This window comes from Musca domestica, unplaced genomic scaffold (assembly GCF_030504385.1).
Source record: "Musca domestica strain aabys unplaced genomic scaffold, Musca_domestica.polishedcontigs.V.1.1 19, whole genome shotgun sequence".
Taxonomy (NCBI): Eukaryota; Metazoa; Arthropoda; class Insecta; order Diptera; family Muscidae; genus Musca; species Musca domestica.
The window spans coordinates 3,204,022-3,230,825 of NW_026712245.1; the positions used below are offsets into that span (position 1 = coordinate 3,204,022).

General features: G+C 38.6%; 1 protein-coding gene across 4 annotated transcripts in view; it reads left to right on the forward strand.

Annotated features, from left to right (window-relative positions):
- Positions 1–25,560, forward strand: part of LOC101893147 (protein bark beetle) — a 55,899-nt gene extending 30,339 nt beyond the window's left edge. For 3 of the 4 annotated variants that reach the window (XM_059121138.1, XM_059121139.1, XM_020037121.2), the window contains exons 3-13: positions 1,832–1,998; positions 6,968–13,236; positions 16,089–16,300; positions 16,898–17,253; positions 17,316–17,441; positions 20,576–20,599; positions 20,705–20,802; positions 23,480–23,723; positions 23,785–23,911; positions 23,973–24,194; positions 24,289–25,560. In XM_059121138.1, coding sequence (XP_058977121.1) covers positions 1,832–1,998; positions 6,968–13,236; positions 16,089–16,300; positions 16,898–17,253; positions 17,316–17,441; positions 20,576–20,599; positions 20,705–20,802; positions 23,480–23,723; positions 23,785–23,911; positions 23,973–24,194; positions 24,289–25,467 — 9,024 coding nt within the window. In that variant the 3' untranslated portion in view covers positions 25,468–25,560. The remainder of the gene's footprint in view (positions 1–1,831; positions 1,999–6,967; positions 13,237–16,088; positions 16,301–16,897; positions 17,254–17,315; positions 17,442–20,575; positions 20,600–20,704; positions 20,803–23,479; positions 23,724–23,784; positions 23,912–23,972; positions 24,195–24,288) is intronic. The other variant, XM_059121140.1, reaches the window with a different exon arrangement.
- The last annotated feature ends 1,244 nt before the right edge of the window (positions 25,561–26,804 follow it).

A 26,804-nucleotide genomic window follows, 5' to 3' on the forward strand; every position in this document is an offset into this window, starting at 1 on the left:
CTACCCCATCACAATACTAAATTTTGTACCATTTAGTACTTTTCGTACAAATATAGGACGCATTTTCAAAACACCGTTAAATCTTAAACACATATACCATCAGTAATCTGAATATCAAATTTCAGAATTTTGTCTCTATCCCTTCACCGATTACTAAATATAATACCATTCATCTCGTCCGTCCATCTGTCTGTCTGCTGCTCACGATAACTCACAAAGGGAGTATCCGATTTGATCCAACCTTGGTACATCGTAATTTTTTTGTCAAACTTAGAGCGAGTTTGGTGATGGGCAATATCGGACCGCTCCTTTTGGTACCTCCCCCACAAAATATCAACATTTTCAAAGAAAATAATTTACTGTACAGAAAGAGAAAAAAATAATCCGATTCTGCTCCAACTTTACAAATCCTAATATTTGCATCAGTACTAAGGCATGTGCAAAAATGAACAATATCAAGTACCTCCACCACAAAGGGTCAAAATTTGGAATAATGTTATCTCTTATAAAATTTAATGTAAAAGTCCGACTGTCTTTATTATTCCAAGGTGTGGTATCTCCTCCACAAAAGCTCAAAATTTTGAAGAACCATGCAGCTCCTAAAACGCGAAATTAACATTCAATTCCATTCAAAGTGGACACATCTCAATATTTTCATCAACACAATATGTGTTATAAAGATGGTAGAGATCGGACCATTTCTTCTGGTACCTACCCCACAAAGGGTCAACATTTTCAATAACCAAAACAATCATAAAATCCAAAATAATCGCATTATTTTTACTAACCCAAGATCTGGCGTGAAGATGTAATATATCGGTTCACTCCTTCTGGTGCCTCCCCCACAAAGTGTCAAAATTTTGAATATTCATGAAGCTTATAAAAAACGGAATTAACATCCGATTTCATTCAGACTTGGCACATCTCACCATTTCCATAAACGCAAGATCTATTATAAAGATGGTAGAGATTGGACCATACTTCTGGTACCTTCCCCACATAGGGTTCAAGATTTTTGAAAAACAAAACGCTCAAATAAAGCGAGATAAGATAAGATATAAATATGGAATTTATCGGATTTGATGATTTCTCATATCTGTAACCTCACGCATATTTCCACATTTTCCACAAATTTGCACATATCTCATAAAGAGTACAGGAAGTAATCGATATAGTCCAAATATGTCACTTCGTAATATTTATATCAGTCTTAGCTCAGATACGAATTGAAAGAAAAATGTCGACTCCTTCCTGTACTCGTTCCACCCCACTACACCTAATATAATAGGCATTACGCTTTATGTTGGCATTTAATAAATAAGCAAATTAAATGAGAGAGAAAATAAATAAACGAAAACCGCTATAAGAAAGCGATAATTGAGGTATTTGTCATTCACTGCATGACCCAAAACATGATGAACTTCCTATTGTGGTCACTCACGCTCATGGTACATTAATGGCGGGGCTTTAAGTAGTAATTTAGCTGTAGTGGCAGTGGATGCCGCAACCGCCACAAGACAGTCATTACTTGTGCCATATGCCTTAATGTGACACCACATCTATGGGCCAAGAGGAGGTCACAAGAAATGTTAATTGCCGAGGTTATGACTTCCACTGCCTCCATTTAAACAACATCTAGGAAGTCGTGGAAGACACTCCACTCGCAAGCTAGCTGATCATCATTTTCTATGCTAATTAAATTATAATTTGTTATTGCCTAACCTTTATTATTCATCCATTTAATTCTCTCTCTCTGTCTTTCTTTTTTTTGTTGGTTTTGTAACTCAATTGTAATTTTTTTTTTGTTTTAATGTTTTCTTTTCTTTTACAGGGTACCCCTACGGCACGCATTACATTGACAGCCCAAGGTCATAATGTTGAGTTACCCGATGTTGAGGAACGTGGCATACGTTTAGTGGATGGTCCAACACCACTTGAAGGCAGATTGGAGATCTTCCACAAGGGAGCATGGCGTCCGGTGTGCACCAATTCCAGAAAGTAAGTTATTGTTGTAATTAAAAAATAAAATAGTAGAAAAACAAAACACTTAAAGCTCGGAAATGGGCTAAAGGGTTCGAAAGTGACGTAAAATTTTAGGGTGACACTCAAAGCCAAAATACTAGAATATTTTTACAAATTTTTAAATCTTTTTATTCAGAGACTATGAGAACCATAATCGCGACTATAACTCCCAATAAAAAAGAGGACCGATTAGTCTATGTCGATTTACCCAGGCTTCGAAAGTGACGTAGGGTGACACTCAAAGCCAAAATATTAGAATATTTTACTGATTTTTAAATCTTTTTATTCAGAGTCTATGACAACCATAATCGCCACTATAACTCCCCATAAAATAGAGGACCGATTAGTCCATGTCGATTTACCCAATTTTAAATTTCGATAAAGTTCCCAATATTTTACACCTAGATTATTCGATATTGAAAATAGAAGATATCGATCCATGTTTACGAATAGCTCCCAAGATATCTCCTCATTTCCGAAATTTTAAAAATTCCGGTCTAAATTCCACAGAAATCAGAAGTAATTTTGCATTTCGGCTTCTCAGTGGCCAGATTAACTCATCTTCCAATTTTTTTAGACTGTGAGGTTCACCGATTTGTCATAAGTCAAATTTTCACAAAGTGTTCAGGTTTTTCTTGTAAATTTTTTAACTTTTTGATTTGGAAAGTTTTTAAAAATATTTTTTCAACCATGGATTTTTTAAAAATATTTTTTGCAGAAGTATCAGACTAATAGTGAATTTTGATATTCAAATATCATCAAAAGTGCCTAAAATAATTTATTTATATATAATATTTCCATAATAATAATGCAAACTAATAGCAGATTACCGACCGAGTTTTACGATAACGAAATCTCGTGCAAACACATGACATACATCGAGTTTTTTGATACAAAAAATTAAGGAAAAATACGCCACTAGTCTTAGGTTAATAAGTATGGAATTATTTTTCACATTTTTTGATAGATGAGTTCCAAATATAAACAAGTAAAAAAGCTGTAAGTTTGGCCGCGCCGAACTTTGAATACCCTCCACCATTTGGAACAAATTTGGCCATTTTTCAAAAAATAAAATCCGTTAGAAATTTTAAAAATACCGAATTTAGCCGTTATATTCGGGTCTATACGACGACGTGGACTTTCATAGGCAACTTTTGTCAGACAATTTTCTGTCTTAGGCTGTAGTATCCACTGCGAACTTCAAATACCAAATTTGATACAATTTCGGTGAATAATGTCGCTAAAATCATCAAAGTACCCAACATCGGGAGGTGCCGTTATATGGGCGCTATACGAAGACATGGACCTGCACAGACAATTTTCTGTCCTGTGGTAGGCTGTGATACCCATTAAGAACTTCAAATACCAAATTTGAAACAATTCCGGTGAATAATGTCGCTAAAATCATCAAAAAACCGAATATCGGGAGATACTGTTACATGAGTGCTATACAAAGACGTAGACCTGCACAGACAGTTTTCTGTCTTAGGCTGTAGTTTCCGGTACCAAATTTGAAACAATTCCTGTGAATAATGTCGCTAAAATGATCAAAATACCCCATATTGGGAGGTGCCGTTATATGGGCGCTATACGAAGACATGGACCTGCACAGACAATTTTCTGTCCTGTGGTAGGCTGTGATACCCATTAAGAACTTCAAATACCAAATTTGAAACAATTCCGGTGAATAATGTCGCTAAAATCATCAAAAAACCGAATATCGGGAGATACTGTTACATGAGTGCTATACGAAGACTTGGACCTGCACAGACAATTTTCTGTCTTAGGCTGTACTATCCATTACGAACTTCATATACCAAGTTTGAAACAATTCCGGTAAATAATGTCTCTAAAATCATCAAAATACTGAATATCGGGAGGTGCCGTTATATGGGGGCTGTACGAAGACGTGAACCTGCACAGAAAATTTTCTGTCTTAGGCTGGAGTATCCATTACGAACTTCAAAAACAAAATTTGAAACAATTGCGGCGAATAATTTCGCTAATATCATCAAAATACCGAATATCTGGAAGTTCCCTTACATGGGGGCTATACGAAGACGAGGACTTACACAGACAATTTTTTGTCTTAGGCTGTAGTATCCTTTGCGAACTTCAAATACGAAATTTAAAACAATTCCGGTAAATAATGTCGTTTAAATAACCTAAATACCGAAAATAGTGAGGTACCCTGATATGGGGGCTATATCAAAATGGTCCATGGCCCAATTTCAATACCAAAAGTCCTGCAGATGTAATATACATTTGAGTAAAATTTAATCAACCTACTTCATTTCGTTCGGAAGCTAGAGTGATGTTCACAGACAGACGGACATCGCTAAATCGACATAGAATTGTATGCTGATCAAGAATATATGTATATAATTTGTGGGGTCTAAAATGTATATTACGAGGTGTTACAAACGGAATGACAAACTTTATATACGCTCCGTAATATGGTGGAGAGTATAAACAAGAATTGCCAGTACCGTTTTGGCAAATGCGATTACGTCTACCATGTATTTTTATACCCTGAGTCATAGGCTACAGAGGGTATATATCATTTGATACGCCCAAAACATGGCTCATCATAATAACGGTTTAGACCCTAGGTCTCTGTGGACCAAATCCGTTTCAGGACATTTGGCGTCGATCTATCGATGTCCGTGCGTCCGTCTGTCTGTCTGGCTGGGACGCACGATAACTCTCGAAGGTAGTATTCGATTTGATCCAATCATGACATATCGTAATATTTTTATCAAACTTAGATCGAGTTCGAAGATGTGACTTATAGGTCCACTCCTTCTGGTACCTCCCAAAAAAGTTCGACACTTTTCAAAAAATAATTTATTGTACAGAAAGAGAAAGGATAATAAATTTTTGCTCCAACTTTGTAAATCCTAAAATTTGCATTAGTGCTAGGTCAGGTCGAAAATGAATAATATCCGTGCACTCCTTCAAGTACCAACCCCACAAAAGGTCAAAATTTCGAATAATTTTAACTCTTATAAAATGTGATATAAGAATCCGATTGTCTTCAAATTTCATACATCCCAAAAATTTTATTAACCCAAGGTCTGGTGTTAAGATGGAATACATCGGTCCACTCCGTGTGGTAACTCTCCCACAAAAGGTCAACATTTTCAAAAAAAATATTTTCTGCACAGAAAGAGTAACGATAATTCCGATTTTGCTTTAACTTTGCAATTCCTAATATTTGCGTCAGTGCTAGGTCAGATGTAAAAATGGACAATATCGGTCTACTCCATCAAATACCTCCCCCACAAAGGGTCAACATTTTGAATAATTACAACGCTTTAAAATATGATGTAAGAGTCCGATTGTCTTCAATTTTATTAACCCAAGGTCTGGTCCACTCCGTGTGGTACTTCCCCCACAATAGTTGAAATTTTCAAAAAATATATTTTTATTTTTTCTGCACAGAAAGAGAAGCAATAATCCTATTTTGCTCCAACTAAGCAAAGCCTAATATTTGCCTCAGTTCTCGGTCAGGTACAAAAATGGATCCACTCCATCAAGTGCTTCCCTCACAAAGGGTCAAAATTTTTAATAATTATAACTCTTTTAAAATGTGATGTAAGCATCCGGTTGTCTTCAAATTACACAAACCACAATATTTTTATTAGTCCAAGGTCTGGCGTGAAGATGAAATATATCGTTCCCCCTCCTTCTGGTACCTTCCCCGACAAAAGGTCAAAATTTTGAATATTCATGAAGCTCATAAAACGCGAAATTAACATCCGATTCTATTTAGACACTGCACATCTACATTTTTCTATCAACACAAGATGTGCTATTAAGATGGTAGTGATCGGACCATTTCTTCTGGTACCTCCCCCACAAAGGATGAAAGTTTTGAATAACTAAAACTAAAAATTCGAAGAAAGCATCCGGCTCTCTTCATATTTCACACATACCATTATTTCTACTAACACAAGATATGCTGTGAAGACGGTCAACTCTTTCTGGTATTTCTCCACAGAGGGTCAAAATTTTGAATATCAATGAAACTCAAAAAACACGAAATTAACGTCCGATTCCCTTTAGATTTGGTGTATCTCAAAATATCCATCATTATATGATCTGTTATAAAGCTGGTAGAAATCGAACCATTTCTTCTGGTACCTTCCCCACAAAGGGTCAAAGTTTTGAATAACCAAAACTATCATAAAATCTGAAAAACATCCGACTCTCTTCATATTTCACACATACCATTATTTCTACTAACACAAGATCTGCTGAGAAGATGAGTTAAATCGCACCTTCTGGTATATCTCCCCCACAAGGGTCAAAACTTTGAATATCCATGAAACTCATAAACGCGAAATTAAAATCCGATTCCATTCAGACTTGGTACATATCAATATTTCCATTAAGAGAAGATCTGTTATAAATATGCTAGAGATCGGACAATTTCTTCTGGTACGTCGCCTGCATAGGGTTCAAGATTTTGAAGAACAAAACGCTCAAAGAAAGCAGCAAATAAAATAAGCAACTAACTCTCTTCAAATTTCACCCATACAAACATTTCCGCTAACATAAGATCTGTTTTGAAGAAGATATATATATCTGCGAATCCCTTCTGGCACCTCACCCACAAAGGGTCACAATTCACATATTATCGATTATTTACAACTTTCTATATCTAAATATGCCTTTCAACCAGAAATCAGAGCTTAATATGGAATTTTTGATTTTCCTTAAAAAAAGGAAGTAGTCGATACAATCCAAACCTGGCACGTCGCAATGTTTGTATCATAATTTTTAGGTCCGATACGAAATTGACAATATTGGCCCACTCCTTCGGAATTTACTATCTTAACAGAAATCAAAATATATTTAAATAATCGAACATTGGCAGGGTGTATACCCATTTCAAATTTTTAATCAAAATTTATTTAATTTCCCCCTCTTTTTATTGCAGTTGGACCATGACCGATTATGCGGTGGCCTGTCGTCAAATGGGTTTCCAGGGAGGACGTTTTTGGAATTGGGTTGATCGTAGCCCGGGCTGGAAACCACGTCTACTCTACGAACTGCCCAATTGTAAGGGAACAGAAAATTCTCTACTCGACTGTGATTGGTCGACGCGGCAGTTGGGTTCGGGAGTATGTGATTATCACAGTGATATTGGCATACAATGCAAAGCTATGCACAACCTACAGCTGAGCCACTGGGCAGGCTTGTATTTTGAAAATGCCCCGACCACAAAAACACTGGCCAAAGACAACACGGTGTACTACACCAAATCCCAGTCGACACTGAAATATGTGGACATCTTGAGAGCGGGAAATGGTTTGAAGCAGGCAACCAAGGCGGCCATAGAGTCGGTGGGAGTTCCTCCTCAAACACAACATGTGGTGATTACACATTCCGCGTATACGGGATTTAATGCCACCCGACCCTATGGCGGATTTGCATTGCAGAATGTGACAATAAGGAAAAGTAATGGCATTGGATTGTTTGTGAATTCCAGCCAGGGCTATGTCCAGCTAAGTGGTTGCAATATCCAGGATAATGCCGGGGATGGTGTGAAATATGTGGGCCATGATTTGCGGGTGGATGAGAGACCAGATCGATCTTCAATTTATGATTTCTGTACCTTGCCCACCACATCAGGGCAGACATATCCATTGACCTTGTCTTTTACCCAGAAATTTTATGCCGGCTCTGCCAAGGAATGTTCCAAGTATTTCTTTTCCAAACCCGGTTATGTCCTGACGGTGCAGTTTGAACAGTTTACTTTGAAGAATAATGATACAGCCTCGGTGGAAATATACGATGGTGCCTCGGCCAATGACCGTTTGCTGTTTGTGTGGAGCGCCAGGAATTATTCCCGTCCTCAGAGTGTAACGAGTACCCGGGAGAAGTTGTTTGTGCGCATCAAGGCAGCCATGCGGGAGGAGATTTTGGGTTTCATACGCATAACAACGGGCGAAACGAGTGCCTTTGATTTGCGGGTCCTGGATTCGGTGGTGCAGGATAATGGGGGTCGTGGTATTGCTGTGGATAGTCTGAGATCCAGGGTCCATTTACATGGCAGCTCAATTTCGGGGAATGGCCATGTGGCCGGTTTCCATGTGACAAGTGGTGCGGGAGATGTAAATATCACGGAGACCAATATCAGCTATAATCATGGTTCCGGAGTGAACATAACCTATGTTGGTGGCAATCGCAATATCTCAAGGAGTTATGTGGATTTCAATAAAGGCTATGGCATTGCAGTGTGGCTAAATGAAACCACGGACCCCAATCGAGTGGAATATCTGGCCTTTAATCAGACCACGGCGGTGGAATATAGTCACATCAATTCCAATCTGGATGTGGGAGTGTTACACGGGAATTTCTGCCAGCCTCTGTGGGTGAATCTGACGGGGAACTTTTTCAATGGCAGTGCGGGTAATGATATACGCCTGGAGAGCTGTTGGAAGTCACTGGAACCGAAGGAACCCAATATGTTTTTGCAAATTGGCCATAATTCGTTTGAGAATAGCCAGCAGAATGCAATATATCTCAGCCCTGCCCTCAACATGAGGGGGCGTATTGAGTTCAATCAATTCCGCTATGGCATGTATGGTTGTATTTATATACGAAATGATTTTATATATCAGGAATTCAATTTTATGCCGGTCCATTTGGTGATCCAGAGTAACTATTTCAGTCGCAACAAGGGGGTCCATGTTGTGTCCTTGGGTCTCTCGCCCTATAGCCGCAGGGAGGTACAACATTTGTTGTTCTCAAGGAATTTTGTGCGGGAGAATAAGATAACGGAGTTCTTTGGCCCTCTATTGGATGGCAGTGAGGGTTCAGATGGTGCGGGAAGGCTAAATCCCCGCTCCCGAGTTGCTGCCGCCGTGGTGGTGAGCTCAAGTAATGTGGATATTTTCCGGAATATTTTAAACAACTTGGATTCGGCCTATGAGATTGGTTCCCAGCTAAGTGATCAGAGCCAGATTATCAATGCCACCTACAATTGGTTGGGTTCCTCGGAGGAGGTAAAAATATTCTCGAGGCTCTTTCATCGCAATGATCGCTACAATTTGGCCAAGATCCAGTATATCCCGTATTTGCTGCATAGCTCCAATCCAGGCTCATCAACGGTGATATATACCTCAACCTTTGTGCCCAGGTTTTATGTGGAAAATTCCGAATACATTGGCGGGGAGGTGGATGGCCAGGAAATGATACCACCAGGGACCTATACGGTAAATAAGGACATAAATATACGGCCTGGCGGGAAATTGATTTTACAACCTGGAGTGACCCTGCAGTTTGAGCCCAGTGTGGGCATGATGGTGGCAGGGAAACTGGAGGCAAGAGGTCGCCGACCTGATGATATTTTCCTCACCCTAAAACGCCAACCCATTATGGATGTGGATAGCTCCACCTTGAATCATGATTTAATTGATATGATTGACATGGAAACGGAATCGATTATGAGTGGTGGCGGTGGAGGTGGTGTGGATGAGATACCCAAGGTCCCAGTAAGGCTCTTAGGTGGAGCTGGGCCCTATGAGGGTCGTTTGCAGCTGTATGTCAACGATAGATGGGGTACGGTGTGTGATTATGGCTGGACGGAGTTGAATGCAGCCTTGGTATGCCATCATCTGGGCTATACCCTTAACCCCAAGGATTGGCGTTTGCTGCGTTCCCAAATGCCTGCTGCGGGCCTCACGGAAGATGTAATTGTCTCAAATGTCCAGTGTACAGAACATGATCGCGATATCACGCGATGTAAGGCGGAATATTTGTGGCAGGGAGATTTTGAAAATTCTTGTAGCCATGAAAATGATGTGGGCATACGCTGCTATGAGGGAGCCTGGGCGGGCGTACGCTTCAGCATGCTGGCGGAGCGAGCAGATTTGCAGTATGTCACCATTGAAAAGGCGGGCTTGTTTGATTATACCACGAACAGCTTTAAGCCGGCCCTGCAAATGGATTTTGCCCGCCATAACTTGGATAATGTGCGAATTGTGGATAATCTCGATGATGGCCTGGGTGTTATCTATGCCGATTTGTATGGTGGCAAGGCCATAAATAATATAAGGAACTCAGAATTCGTGGGCAATCGTGGCAGTGGCATTAGTCTGAAACAGCTGGACTTTAGGATCCAGGGATCCATAATTAAAAATAACCTGGGCAGTGGCATTTCCCATGACCCGGTGATTGCGGCCAAGGATCAATTTGAGCTGGGAGGATGGTTTAAAATGGCAGTGGATTTCAATTCCTTTGAATCGAATTATGAGCCTTTTGTTTTGCCCCGAGATGAGGGTAACATAGAGCTCGGCACCTGGGAAAGTAAGTACGTGCGCACCGAGGAGGTGAGGGGAGGTGAAAATGTGGAGAAAAAGTTTCACATCCGCTGCCCCGCAGGTTATGTTTTGGGTATACAGCTATTGAATCCGATAAATAATCTCTCCACCGAGAGTCTAAAGATTTTGAATTCCCAATCGGAAAATCCGAGGGCCCAGCTGTGGGATGTACGCCGGGATTTGAATGTCTTTCCCACCACCAGTAGCGGTTATGGCATCATAATTTATTATGAGAGTGGAGATAATGCCTTGGGAGGGGCGGTTTTGATGTTGACCACGGTTCAGGCCCCGGTACAGAATATACGTAATCGCATTGTGGGAGGTCCAGTGCCCTCGCTGCACATCAGATCCACCAAAATACAAAAGAATCTAAGAGGCATATCGGCCCTGTACTACAATCGTTACTATGGCAGCGAGGGAGAGCTGTATATGCGCAAGGCCAATGAGTCCATAAAGATTGTCAACAGTGAGCTAAGCAACAATGACCTGGAGGCCATACTCATCAACTCCCCCTATTGGGATGTGATAAGCAGCAATCTCTCGGAGATCACGGTGCATGTTAACAATTCCAAGATTCTGCAAAATGGCTATGGCATAAGGCAGTTGTCCAAGGATCTACGGTCCTCCAACAATCTCTTCCATTATGTGGTGCAAGATACCACCGTGGAGGATAATAAAAATGGTGGCTTCCAGGTATCCCTCCCCTATGTTTGGCAATACAATGAGAATTTCACGCATAGCATACATTTTGGCAATACCACCTGGCAAAGGAACCGCAATTTCTATATCGATGTGTCGGGACATTATGCCGACTTTAACATAACCTCAAATGCCTTTTTGAATAATCAGGCACCGAGGAGTCTCATTTCGGTCATGGGTATGGAGAAACGCATGAAATTCAGCTACAATCGCATAGAACAAAATCAGGCTAAATTCATAATGGAATTCAAGGCGGATAGCTTAAGTGAGAAATTTGGAGAGGTCCATGCTTTGGTGGAATATAACACGATAAAACAAAATAACAACTATGAGGTCCTACGGCATTTGCCGGCCCTGCAACATGCCCGTAAACAGGCCAGCATAAATTCTTTGAATACAGCCGTCATACGTCTGGATGGCATACAAAATGTAAAGCTCTACAGGAATCTCATAGCCGAGAATAGTTTGAGATATAATCTGGTGGCGGGTTTGAGATCGGCCCGAGTGGATAACTATGTCTATGCCACGGAAAATTGGTGGGGCTCAACGGATATTTCCCAGATTGAGGGGAAGATTTTCGATTTTGACAACTGGAATGATCATGCGGATGTGATTTATCAACCTTTCCTGATCGAGGATACCATGGATGCCAGCATATCCCTGGTCAAGGAAAATCGTGATCTCATTGATTTGAATCGCTGGCAGGGAGGGCGAATTTACTCTGATTTGGTACTTCGAAAACGTGAATATCCCTATATAATACGCAACGATATCACGGTGATGCCCGAGGCCACTCTGACCATTCACCACGGAGTACAAATGGAGTTTGAGCCGAATGTGGGTATGTTGGTCCTAGGCACCCTCAATGCCATTGGATATGAAGAGTCACCGATAATTATGAAACCCTTCAAAAATGCCACCCATGAATCCTATTCCCTGATTAACAAACGTGCCCTGGACATGGAAATGGAACAACTGCAGGCCTACGATTCCATACGTCTGTGTACGAATTCCCAAAATTGCAGCTCTGACATGGATAAAATGTTCGAAATCAATCAGGGTTTCTTGGAATACTTCAATCACACCACGTTACAATGGGTGCCGATATGTGATAGTCGTTTCACCGAACGTAATGCCCAGGTGGTGTGTCGAGAGCTCGGCTATGACCCGCTCAATGTGTACTACAGCCACGATCGACGCATTGAATTCCACACAAATTCGTTGACACGCATTTGGACCTGGGTCCAGCCGCTGGAGTGTAGAGGTGATGAAATACGCATGTCCGATTGTGAGGAACGTCTCAACGGCCAGGTTTATGGTCATCGTCATGAATGCCATTGGGATGATGTTTTTGTATTCGTCAGCTGTGCCGGTGTACCCGAAGATGAGGTCTACTGGGGTGGCATTCGTTTCACCAACTCTGAGTTCGAACAGAATCAATATGAGCAACGTTATCATGACATCCACACCCATGGACTGCAGAAGCATCAACAAAGTCGCCTGGAATTTGTGCGGATAGAGAATGCAGGAATTCTGCACAATCAGAAATCAGCAGCCATTCAAGCGATCTACAAGACCCCGTCCATTTCGGCGGTAACCATCAAAAATTCGGCCAATCATGGCCTTAACTTTGTGGTTCCCTCAGGGGCGCTAAACCTCAATCTTTTAAACATATCCCAAGCCCTGGGTTCCGGCATTAACATACTCTCCCTAACCGGTGAGGGCCGTGAGAGTGATGAATCCAGTTTTACACCACTCAAAAAATTGGACCTACCCTACAAACTCTTTTCCATGATTGACATTTGTGATCCCCAGAAAACCATCACCGTGGAGGAACGAGTCCTGCTCTACTATAAATATGACAATAACCCAGTGAATTGTGTGAAAATGTTCACCTCAGCCTATCGTGCCAAGCCATTGGGATTCCGTCTGTTACAATCGAATCTTTTCAATCATTCCAAACTTTATGGGCGCATGGATTCGATACGTCTCTATGATGGTGATGTGTACAATGTCACATCGCTATTTATGGGTCAAATCGAATCGGATACGAATAATCAGAAATCATTTTTCAAGACTGAAGGTCCCACCCTAAGTGTTCATCTAATGGCCAGTGGTGCTCCCGAATATCATGGTTTCATAGCCGAGGTGGTGACGGTGCCCATTTCAACGATTGGTATAAGTAAGTTGAACGATTTTTTTGAGATAGGGATACCTAAGTCGAATTTCGACAAATCGACGTTTGGTATCGCAAAGTCGAAAGGTGAGAATACATAAAACGTTTTTTTTTTGACTGGCTGAAGTCATCGGTAGGATTCTTCGTAAAAGAACAAAGGAGCGATTATAAGTTATGGGCCGAAATTGAACTAAGAGAACCTCAAACTCCATTGTTCTTTTACAAGGAAGCCAGCCGATGACTTAATCCGGTCAAAAAAAAACGATTTATGTACTCTCACCTGGCCTATATAAGGTCAGAATATATATTGTGATTTAAAATTTAATGAAGGTGTAAACATTTTTTTTCAAAAGTAGTCTTCTTGACCGATCTTATATTGGCCTTGGCCAAAATGTTGAAATACATTTTTATCTGAAGTCGACTTTTCGATTGATGAATTTTAAGATCAACGATTCGATAAATTTCACGGTCAACTTTTTGTAATCGATTTTCCAATCTGAAGATCATATATAGTTGAGAACCTCAAAAGTTGACTTTGGAAAACGATTTTCAATTTTGAAATCTAGATTTGTTTAAAATCGCAAAGTCTATTTTAAGGTATCGGTTTTTGTGATCATAGTTTCCATAAAAATCTCAAAGTCGGTTTTTTTGCAATTGAATTTCGATTTCGAAATCATAAATTCATAAAATCCAGTTTTAATAATTAATTTAAGATTTTGAGATAATTGTTTTTATAAAACCTTAGCGTCAATATTTTCGGCATCGATTTTCGATTTTAAGACAATACATTCTATAAAATCGAAAAGTTGATGATTTTCGATTAAATATTCTAAAAAATCTGAATGTTGATTATTGGCAATCGATTTTCGATTTCGAAATCATTGGTTCTATAAAATCTCAAAGTCGAATATTGGCAATCGATTTTAAAGCTCAAAGGCTAGTTTTGGCAACGGCTTTTCGATCATAGATTCTATAAAATCTCCGTATTCACTTTTTATACTCGATATTCGATTTTGAGATCATTGCTTGTACAAATTCTTGGGGCCTACATTTTGTAAATATCTATTTTGAAATCATAGATTCTATAAAATCTCAAAGTCGATTTTGGCAATCAATTTTTGATTTTGAGATCAGAGATTTCATAAAACCGTAATCGATTTTCGATATTCTGTAAAATCTCAAAGTTGATTTTTGACAATCGATTTTCAATCATAGATTCTATAATATCTCCATGGTAGAAGAATATACGAAGAAGCATCGGCACACCTGCTGGGACAATGAACTGTCAAACCAAATTTGGAATTGAAAATGTTGAATGAAACATTATTTAAATTTGTAAAAATTGTTGAAAAACGAGTATTATAATATCCTCCGAATAACGTCGTATAAGAAAACATGTAAAAATCTTCTCATATTTGAAAAGAAAATTAAAAATTTTTGACATATCAAAGCTCCTAAGCGTTGATGCATCTACCAATATTTTTCTACCATGAATAATATCTCATAGTCCACATTTTGTTATCGATTTTCGATTATGAGAGCATTGATTCTTTAAAACATTAGGATTACTTTATTTAAAAATCAAAGTCAACTTTTCGGTATCGATTTTCGATTTTGAGACCATAGATTCCATAAAATCGACTTTTCCTAATCGTAATAAAATCTCAAAGTCGATTTTTGGCAATCGATATTCGCTTTCGAAATCATAGGTTCTATAAAATCTCAAAGTAGAATTTCGGCAATTAAATTGACTTTCCTAAACGACTTTTAATTTTTTTGTAATCGATTTTCAATGCAATATTCTATAAAATCTCAAGGTCGATTTTCGATTTCGAAATCATAAAATCACAAATTCAAATTTTGGAAAAATGATTTTTGATTTTTAAATCATAGATTTCACAAAATCGACTTTTCATTTTTTCGTAATCAATTTTCGATCATATATTCTATAAAATCTCAAAGTCGATTTCAAAATCATCGGTTCTATAAAATCTCAAAGTCGAATTATGAAATCGATTTTTGATTTTATGATTATAGATTCCACGAAATCGACTTTTGAGCGACTTTGATTTTTTTTGTAATCGATTTACGAGCATATATTCTATAAAATCTCAAAGTCGATTTCAAAATCATCGGTTCTCTAAAATTTCAAAGTCGAATTTTGAAATCGATTTTCGATTATAAGATTATATATTCCACAAAATCGACTTTCTCCATCGACTTTAATTTTTTTTGTAATTGATTTACGATCATATATTCTATAAAATCTCAAAATCGATTTTCGATTTCAAAATTTTAGTTTCTATAAAATCACAAAATCGAATTTTGTCAATCGATTTTTGATTTTAATAGCATAGATTGTACAAAATCGACTTTGATCGACTTTTTATTTTCATATGAGCTCACAGATACACATTGGTTTTGAAAATTTTAATTTTGGTTTTCTGTTATTTCAATAATTGCAGTTTCTGAGACAGACCTACACATCAAGAAATCTAAAATAGAAATCGACTTTTGTGTTAACATTAAAAATCGATTTTTGGCTGATTGGACAAAATCGAAAGGTTGACTGTTCTGTTAAAAACCAAAATCGAAAGTCTAAAGATAAGAATGCATAAGAGATTTATTTTATTTTCTTTCTTTTTTTTTTTTTTGTAAAAGAACATAGGTCTTTTTGATTACCAAGTTTAAATTATGAGCCGAAAATGAACTAGGTCAACCATATATTTTTTTTTTTTTTTTGGTCTTTGAAGAAAAGGCTAGCAATATCCACTAATGTGTTTTCCCCTTTAAAAGTTGACTTCTTGTGTTCGGTCTAACAATTTATTAATTTTCGAAATTTGTGTTTTTTTTTTCAGATCGCGATGCCCTGCACAATGTTACCTACTCTCACATAAGCGGTGCCATCAAGGGTGCTGTTGTATACACCTCTGCGGGTGAAGTTACTCCAACCTTGACATTGACCTCAAATCGCATAGAAAGGAATTGTTTACAGTTATATGGCAATTTTTCGACCTGTGATGCTGCCCTGAATGTTGATGTCCAGAATATGAATTCTTTCTTCTTTATGGTAAGGGAACTAAACTCGAAAGCCAAAAAATCTTAAATATATAGGGAAACCTATCGAGGTGCTGCAATATAAAAAATAACTCTGAAAGAGAAATGCCTAACGTAGAAGACTTTTTAAAAGGCTATTCCGTAGAAGACTCCTACATATAGAGCAACGTATTAGGAAACCTATATGGAGAACTTTCATACATAAAATACGTGTGAAGAGGATATTCTACGTATAGCAAGCCTTTGCAAAGTGTCTTCCGTATCAGAAGAGATGTCCCATACGTATAACCCAACCGGGGGATTCTTCTATGGTTTGAAGAGGAAGATTCTCATTAATCACTCTAATAGGATATCTGATAACAGCCTTCCTCATACGAAATCTAATCTCATTAGAATTGTTCTGTACATCATAGACACCCGATATTTTATTTTCTATTCATGATTTTGGGCCTTTCAAGGGTCTGCCCTATATAACGTACTTTTGAGAGAGTATATCCTTTTATAGAACAGGTGTACATAAAACTCCTCTGAAATCGATCTATGAACATTTTCCTCAAACTTTTCTATGAAAGATTCTTTAAACAATTCCCCCTTCCCCTTTACTTTTCAGAACAATCTCCTGCTCAACAACCAAGGTGGCCTTAAACTGCGAGCCGACTCCCGTGGCTCTGCAACATCACTGCGTGGCTTCATACATCACAATCTATTCTTGAAGAATCGTAATCGTCCCGCCCTCTTCGTTGAGGGTCGCCAGTCATCGCCCTATCAAGAAGTGGAGCTATATCGCAACTATTTCGCTCAAAATCAAGCCGGCTATGAAGATGTTATACGCCTGCGACAAGTTGTATCGAATTTCAGCTACAACTATGTTCACAGTAATGTGGGAGGTCGCATCGTTGAGGTGTCGGGCTTTGAGAAGGTACGCCTGCCAATCTATCAGAGTACGGCACATAATGGATTTTATAGGTAAGTAAAAGAAAATGTTTGAAAAGGATTCATTTTTTAAGGGATTTGTATTTTTTTTCCAGAAACATTGCCACCAATTGGATGGGACGTGCCACAATTGTTGCCGGCACCGCTGGCCAGCAATATGTTGATAATATCTTTGAGAATCCCGACAATGATTATGAGATTATCACCGTCAATAGTTCGATGTAAGTTTCTTAAAATGGATTTGCTCACTGACATCAGACATCAAGTCATTTATCATTCTCATTTGCATCCAATCAAAATAGCATTGCAAAAAATCGCATTGAATGATTCGGTATATATTAAGAGGAGATAACTTATATTTATTCCTTCCTCATGTGATATAGAACAAACCTGAATTGGTATAAAAAATGCATTTTAAATACGGAAAACTTATTTACAGAATACTATAGACAGAACTCTTATTGGAAAAGAAAGAAGAAAAGATTCGAAAGGTCTTATGAAAATTAGTGGTCGTCCTAGGGATACACCTCAATTAATAATTCCGACATAGAGCAGTTTTTTGACGGCGTGTTTTCGAAGATGGGATACGTCAGATTGTTGCAACGAGAATGTATTTTGTTGTGGGAAATTAGAGAGAGGGACTTTCACTTTTATATTTGTCATTTATTCATATTTAATTGTCAGGTTATACATATCTACTGTATAAAATAGATTTGTAGACCAACATTATGCTTTGCCGTGGGGCTTACAATGTAGGAGACTTCGATAGCAAAGAATATATTAGGGCCGCATTGTGAGCTTCGGTCCTAATTATTACTGAACTGTGCTGCAGACAGTCTTAGAACCGGCGTCAAATCTGTGATATCTACGATGGTAGTACATCAAACGAACATCATCGTAGGGCCCTCCTTCATGGCGTAATTTTAGTAGAGCCGCGAGTGGCATATGCTTCATTCTTTGTATATTGGCGATTTTCTCTTGATAGTCCAGGAAATGTTCAATTTTCCGCGTCTTGGCTTCTTTCGAATAAGTTAAGCGCAAAGGAATAGGTTATTATGGAAGGGATTACAAGCTTGTAGTCCCCCTCGCATCCGAAATAGCCTATGGTAAACGTTATTCGTATTTTTGGCCTTTGACAACGCATAGTCTACGTGACGGCAGAAGTCAAATCTGTTGTGCAGGGTGGTTCCCAATAATTTCATGCTGTCCGAAGTTCGATTTATTTGGTCACCAACCTTGATCGTGGGCCTATATCTCCGAAAGCTCTTTGCTGTGGACTGTGGTTTGCCTTTGTATTCGAGAAATTGTTCCATTTTCCACGTCTTGGCTTCTTCTGAGGAAGTTATGCGCATTCTTCATCATGAAGACGTCTACCTGGATGAATTCGATTCTTAGTCTCATTCCTAAACACGAAGCCAAGATTCTTCTTTCTCATCTCTTCTCTCTCATATTGATGAGGGCCGTATTACTTGCTTGTAGATAAGCAGTTTTACATCCGGCGACAGTCCTCCTCGCATCCGGAATAGCCTCTAGTGGGCGTAATTCACCTCGTTGGCCTTTGACAGCACTTAGTACACGTGACGGCAGAAGTCAGAACTGTCATGCAGGGTGATTCCTAGATTTTTTCTCCTGTCGGAAGTTCCAATTAGTTGGTCACCAACCGTGATCTCTCTACTCTTTTTCCGAAGCGACCTCGCAATAATCCTCCACCAGGTGGTCCAGGGATGTCTCTAACCAACATGTTGTAGAAGACCGGTCCCAGCAGTGATCTCTGAGAAACCCCCGCTTTTACTAGTCATTGTTCAGACAGTTTGTTATTAACTCTAACCCGAAAGACTCGATGCTGGAGGAAACTTGTTACCATGCGACAGCTTTCTTCATCGAATATAAACGATTACATTTTGTATAAAATGCAATGTTGCCATACCGTATCAAAGGCTTTGGTGAAGTCCAGACCAATTGAAATTGTTCCAATTTTGGAATTGAAACCATTCGTGAGATATGTTGTAAAGGCTCCTAGGGCATGTGTTGTAGAGTGTTTTGCTCTATATCTGAATTGACATTCCTTTAGTATCCTCCTCTCTTTGAAGATCCGGTTGATCAGGCGCAGTAGGAAGTGTTAAAGAAGCTTCCCAATGGGCGCCAACAGAGATATCGGTCTATAGCTCCCCCTCAGGGTTGCATCTTCTTTGGGCATAGGAATTGGCTATTAAACAGTCCAGACCAATTGCAATTGTTCCCATTTTGGACTTGACGTATGTTGTAAAGGCTCGTAGGGCATGGGTTGTAGAGTGTTTAGCTCTATATCCGAATTGGCAGTCTTTTAGTATTCTTCTCTCTTTGAAGATCCGGTTGATCAGGCGCAATAGGAAGTTTTTAAGAAGTTTCCCAATGTAGCTCCACCTCAGGGTTGCATCTGCTCTGGGCTTAGGAATTGGGTAATAAACAATATGGTAAGAAAGAGGATGATGGCTTCACCAGCCGTCCTTACAGCAATATCAAGGACTTTATCGACCATGTCTGGATTAACACAATTTGCCTACCAGCAACGTACGTTGATGGTTGACCCATCTGCTTTGAATTCGGTGCCGATTGTACCAGATCGCCTCTGATTTTCAATTCCTTCCACCGCTGTGTCGACCAGGTTGCGGAAGGAATTCCCTATTATTTCCTCGTATTGTATATCCTGTATATGATCTGCTGGGATCTCAGATTTTTGTGTGTTATCCGAGGTAATCACTCCGAAATGCCAAGCCAGCGGCTCTTTTGACAGAGAGAGACAGATCAATTTATATATTTTCACAAAAACGTTACAAACCGTTTATTTCCCTTTTTAAAACTTAAAATACATTATATAACATTTACGACTTTATCGAGGCAAGTTCAAATGTACACTATTCACAATTGACGTGGTAAGAAAACCATCTTATTATGAGTAAAATCTTCAATTCCCCTATATAAGAGTAAAAATGACTATAGCTACCAATCTAACACACAAGATAACCCAGCATTTATTCGATAGCTGATATTGAATTTTAGTAATGCCTGAATTGAATACTAATTGCCGATAAATCGTACGACTTTCTTCCTTTCCGAAGAAATTAATAAAACAATCTGAAAGGTCTTATCGCAACATTACACTTACATTTTTCATATCTTCATTTTCCACATCTCATTCTTTCATTTTCCATTCTTCATTTTCCACTCATCCTGCATTTTCGAACATCGGCACTAACTTATGGCATGTTTTGATTGTTTTCTTTGATTCTAATTTCTTATTATTTTTGTATCTTTATATTTTTTAAAATCTACTTACACCACTCACCCAAAACTTCTGCATGTCTTATATCTGTAGCTTGAGTATTGACTACCGAAACAGGTAACAACTGAGATATAAACCTTAAAACCTTAAATGAAATTGGATTGAATTTTTTAATATCTGAAACGTTTTTCTAACTCATATTTTCAATTCGCAATTTTATAGCACCATTGAATTGTGGAAATCGAAAATTGATGCCCGCCACAACTATTGGAGTTACAACAATACATTATCGGTACAGTCTCGGATTAAGGATAAATCAGGTGAGTCAAATTTAAAAACAAAGGAAAAAGCAGTAAATTCGACCGTGTCGAATATTGAACCCTCCACCGTTTGGAAAGAACTTGAAAAATTTCGTCGAAAAATACAGTTTAGATGAAAATCGTTAACGAGGACTTTCATAAGTAATTTTTTGCTGCAGTACCGATTCCTGACTGAAGTTCTCAACAAGTAATAATGAGGGAAAACATCGCCAGAAAATAAGAATAATTGACTCACCCTCATGATTTTCCTTACATAATCTCCCAGTGCGACAGGAACCTGTAATTACCCCTGGTTTTTCTGAGAGATAATGGAGAAAACGTTATTCGACCTGAATTTACAGGGAATACGTTTTTGAATATTTAGGCCATGGACGAACTCTACCAGCCCAAATATGTACAGGGTGAGATGAAAAAACTACAACCAACTTCAGATTGCTGTCATTTATAAGCCACTCGTCGGACAGCTGTTAAAATTATACCAGTGATTGCTCATTATATTTTGATGAGAATTTTCCAGAAAAAAGTTATTCATGATAGAATTTAAGCGTGATAGTGTGTGATATTTGACTGGAAACCCACAAGTGGCTATCGTTAGAGCACTCCAGCATTTATATTGAATACATTTTTTGTGTCTCGTACCATCGCTCATTAGCGTGATACTGGAAGCGTAGCCCGACGTCAAGAAAGTGGACGGAAGAAAACAGTAGCAGAAATGGTTCGAAAAGTAAAGAAGCGACTTGATCGAAACCCACGTCGCAGTGGCCGAAAAATGGCTCGTGATCTGAACATATCGCAACATTCGGCAAATATTGAAAAATGAGCTCGGGGTAAGCCATTGAAATTCCAAAAATTGCAAGAGCTTACGCCGCAACAGAAAGAAAATAGCTCAAACGAGCTAAAGTGTTGGTTCGCTTGACCGAATGTTGTCAACTGTCGAATTTGGTTCTCTCCGATGAGAAAACATTCGTTGTCCAGCAGTTTTTAAACAAACAAAATGATCGCGTTTACTTGCCAAAGAGGTTAGCTGAAAATGTGCACCTTCGGTTGGCCACCAGAACTCAAGCGCCAGCCATAGTAATGGTGTGGGTCCCCATAACAGCCGATGGTCGCTCTCCGCTCGTATTAATCGACCGTGGCATCAGAATGCCAAATATTATCGCGAAAATATTCTGGAGTGTGTATAAAAACCTTGGGCACGCAAACATTTTGGCCTCAGATCTTGGACATTCCAACAGGACTCAGCACCACCGCACTCACCACGCGCCACCCAAGAAAGTTTACAAAATAAAGGTTCCTCGTTTCATTTCCAGCGAACAATGGCCACTAAAATCTCCGGATAAAAATCCTTTGGAGTATTGTGTCTGGAGTATATTAGAAAGCAAGGTTGGCACTAAAAAATACCAAAGTGTCGGAAATTTCACCCTGTATTTATTCTTGATCAGCGTAAAATTTTAAGACGATTTAACCCTGTCCGTACGTCTGTTGTAATCACGCTAGAGTTAAAATGAATAGAGATAAGAAGCAAACACTTTGCGAAGATCAGTCTTTTGTCTGCAGGCAGGTCCAATTCGAAGGTGAGCTATATCGCTCCACAATATCGTATATCCCCCATATAACGGTAACCCGTCGGTATTTTGACGATTTTAGGGACATTATTCACCGGAGTTGTTTCAAATTTCGTATTTAGAATTCGTAATAAGTACTACAGCTTATGAAAACAAATTGCGTATGCAGGCCCACCTCTTCGTATAGCCTCCATATAACGGTACCTCCCAATATTCGATATTTTGACGATGTTAGCGACATTATACACAGGAGTTATTTCAAATTTCGTATTTAGAGCTCGTAATGGGAACTACAATCTGTACCAGAGAATTGTCTATGCAGGTTCAGGTCTTCGTATAGGCCCCATACATCAGTACCTCCCTATATTCGGTATTTTTACGATTTTGGGTACAATATTCACCGAAATTGTTTGAAATTTGCAGTTCCTAATAGGTTCTGCAGCCTGTCTATGCAGATCCAGGTGTTCGTATAGCCCACATATAACGGTACCTTCCGATATTCGGTATTTTGATGATTTTAGCGACATTATTCACCGGAATTGTTTCAAATTTGTTATTTGAAGTTCGTAATGGGAAGTACAGTATATGCCAGAGAATTGCCTATGCAGGTCCAGGTCTTTGTATAGGCCCCATATATCAGTACCTCCCTATATTCGGTATTTTAACGATTTTGGGTACAATATTCACCGAAATTGTTTGAAATTTCGTATTTGATGTTCCTAATAGGTTCTGCAGCCTGTGACAGAAAATTGCCTATACAGGTCCAGGTCTTCGTAAAGCCCCGATATAAGGGTACCTTCCTATATTCGGTATTATGATGATTTTAGCTTCATTATTCATTGATTTTTTTTTTCAAGTTTTATATTTGAATATTGTAATGACTTATGACAAAATTTGACTATGCAGGTCTACGTCTTCGTATAGACCCCAACATGAATAACGGCTATATTCGGTATTATTAAGATTTTAACCAAATTTTTTAAAAGATTTTATTTTTTTTAATTTCTAAATTCGTTGCAAATGATGGAGGGTATTTTATGTTCGGTCCGGCCTGCTGCTTACTGCTTTTTTACTTGTTGACAATAAATTCTAACATTTTAATTCCATTTCAGATGACCCCATGCTATTGGAAGTCTTAGCGGTACCCTTCCAGATGAACAATCAAACGATATTAGATGGCAAGTGTCCACCGGGATGGTCACAGGTTTCCGATACCTGTTTTATGTATGTCGGCGTGCCGATGACCTTCCATGAGGCCAAAGAATTTTGTAGATCGGAAAATTCCTCAATGCCGTTCATAAGGACGGACAGTACAACGCTGTGGATTTATTTGCAGAGTCAAATGAGGCATCTGAAGTAAGTTCAGAGAGGATAAAAAATTCTTAATTTTTCCGAACTAATTCCGGTTTCAATTTAGATACCCCGAAAAGGTGTGGGTCCAGGATTTCAATTACATTGATCGTTGCACCAGTTTTGCCTACATGGAAATTACCGTGGAAGAGTGCAACAAGGAATTGGGTTTCATATGTGAAGTGGATCCGAAGGTGAGTGTTAACCTTTTTTTCTTTAGAAAGTTAAATTAATTTCTCCTGCATTTACTCCCAGGTGGTAATTGATCCCTTGTCCTGGCGCGCCGACATCTTTGCCATTAGTATTATTTCCGCCTTTGTCTTGGCCTTGATTCTCTTGATTTTGGTCGGCATTTGCTGGTATGCCAAGTCTAAACATCGCCATGCCCAAAGACTGCAGCGCCGCAACAGTATACGCCAAAGTTTACGCAGTTTGAATAGCATTGATCCGCAGGGCTCATTGCGCCGGAGGAATTTTGTATGATTTCATTGATTTTTTGTTTCTTTGTTTTTCGATTTTATTTTAATTTTTTTCTTTTTTTTATTTTGTTTTCCTTATTTTTTTTATTTAGAACATGTCCAACTCAACGGGTACCCTGACAAAAAGTATGGCCCAGGATTATAAAATGATGGGAAACGGGTCCTTCGAGTCAATTGATAAAAGTGTTTTGAGTTCTGAGGCCAGTTTTGAACCCTATGAAAATCATCGTCCCAATGGTGGGGAGAAATCGGAATATAACACGCCACAAAAATCCCAAAATGAATATGTGACCAGTATACGAACTCCCGGTAGTGCGGGGGGTTTAATGGGTCCGCCCCGTGTTGCCACAATTGGATCGGCATCAAGGGCTAGGGGTCGTGCTACAGCTGCTGCTTTGGCAGCTGCAGCCGCTCAACAAAAAACACCTCAAAACGACTTTGAGCTGTCCTATCGCAATGAAGGTTTCCGCGATAACTCCACCTATTCGGGGACGCGTAATAATTCGATTAGTACCAGCATTGCTGAAGATACTCCAATTATACATCAAACTGATGCCGAAGAGACGGGTTCGGATTATTATGGTAATGCCAGTACATTGCCACTGAGATATGATCCCAATGAGAATTTGGCATTCCTTTCGGAACTAAAACGTAACATACCCGAGGATCAGAGATCCAGTCAAATGTCCGATAAACCACCCTCAACATTTTTGCCGCCCACCGTGGCAGCCGTACATCAGCACCGGCAACGACCTCCCAAAACTCCCTCACCACCAACGAATCAGACTGTTTCGAGCAACAACTCAACGACGGGCAGTCTGACATACGAACAAAAAATCGACAACATGAATTTCAGTTCTTTAGCCGAATTACGTAGCAATAATACTAGCCAAGTAAGTGCAACAGCAGCGCCAGCAGATATTAGAAGGCCCGACTCATATATGGTGGCCGTGGGTGCCAATAGATTCTCAAGGCCAGCCTCATCTATTGGAGGTGGAGGCATTGGTGGTGGTAGCTCCCCAAAATATGATACACCCACACTATCGATGGCCTCTCAGCTGGCCAGTAGGAGACCCAAAACGGTCTATGAGAATAGTGATAGCACAGCGGCCAGTTCAACGCTGCCGCACGGCCATCATCAAGATGCCGTACCCGCGTATCATCGTTCGCGTTCAGAAGCTTTGCTAGAGACTGATTTAGATATGGATAATAGTCCGCCAATGGATGCTAATGGCCGTTGCCATAGCCAGCCATTGGAAACCTCAATGTAAGAGAGGGTCCCCTGCCCAGTTTCTTCATCCAATAGCCAAAATATTTCATAGATTAGATCCAATGGAATTCAAGGCGACTATGGCAATGAATGAGATATTGACATTAAAACTTCGTGGTGATCTCTTACATTTTGGAATAAATATTTTTTTAATTGCAAATACTTTTAATCATATTTAATAATTTTTTTGTTTTTAAATAATAAATAATTTTATAATTTAGCATCACATTAAAAAAAAATTTAAAACAATTTTTTGTTACCTTTAAAATGTTGTTAATTTTTTTAATTAGTTTCTTTTTGTTTTAATTTATGAGATTTTTTTTTTAAATTTTAAAAATATAAACAAAAAATGTAAAACTTGCAAACATTCCCTCCATTATTTGTTAAGAATAAATAATATATATATTTTTAAATATACAAATACAAAAAGCATTAATTAAATGTCTACAAATACAATATTTAGAAAAAAGCAATGCATTCTGCCTTTAATATAAATATATACATCCAATAATTTAGTATTATTAATTTTTTAATTATTTTATATATTTTTTTGTATAAATGCCTTCATATATATACATACACATATACATTTAATGTAAATATATACAAAACGTATTTAAGAGAAATAAAAAAAGATTTTGAAAAATATGTATTTGTTTGATTTTCCAACAGATTAGGATTTAACCAGTAAAGAAAGTCCTAAAGTCGGGCGGGGCCGACTTTATGATACCCTACACCACTTTGCTAATTTAGTAGAGCTCCACATAACAATTAAAAGTTTTTATGGGAAAATTCAATCATACTCGCTATGATTATAATTTAAAGTTGAAAGAACTAAATATGCCGAAGCATTTGTATCTTTTAAATTCGGACTTGTATTGCCCATTTGGTGCAAAATTAATTTTGAAATCAGATAAAGATATATATGGGAGCTGTATCCAAATCTGAACCGATCTCGATAAAATTTGGCAAAGATATTTCTGAGCTGTATTTGATATATTTCCCTGAATATCGTTGCCACGGAGTGCATATTACGGCTGTGGGTAACAAATATGACAAATCGGATGAACAGTATACATGGGAGCTTTAGCTATATCTGAACAGATCTTCACCAAATTTGACATACTAGCTTCTAGACTCAATTTGGTCGTAAATGCCAAATTTCATCCAATTTGGGTAAATATTAGACGTTTGGTGCACAATCAAAGGTAAATCGGATGAAGTTATATATGGGAGCTATATTCAAATCTGAACCAATCTCGAAAAAATTTAGCAAATGTATTTCTCAGCTGTATTTGATATATTTCCCCAAATATTGTTGTTACAGAGTGCATATTA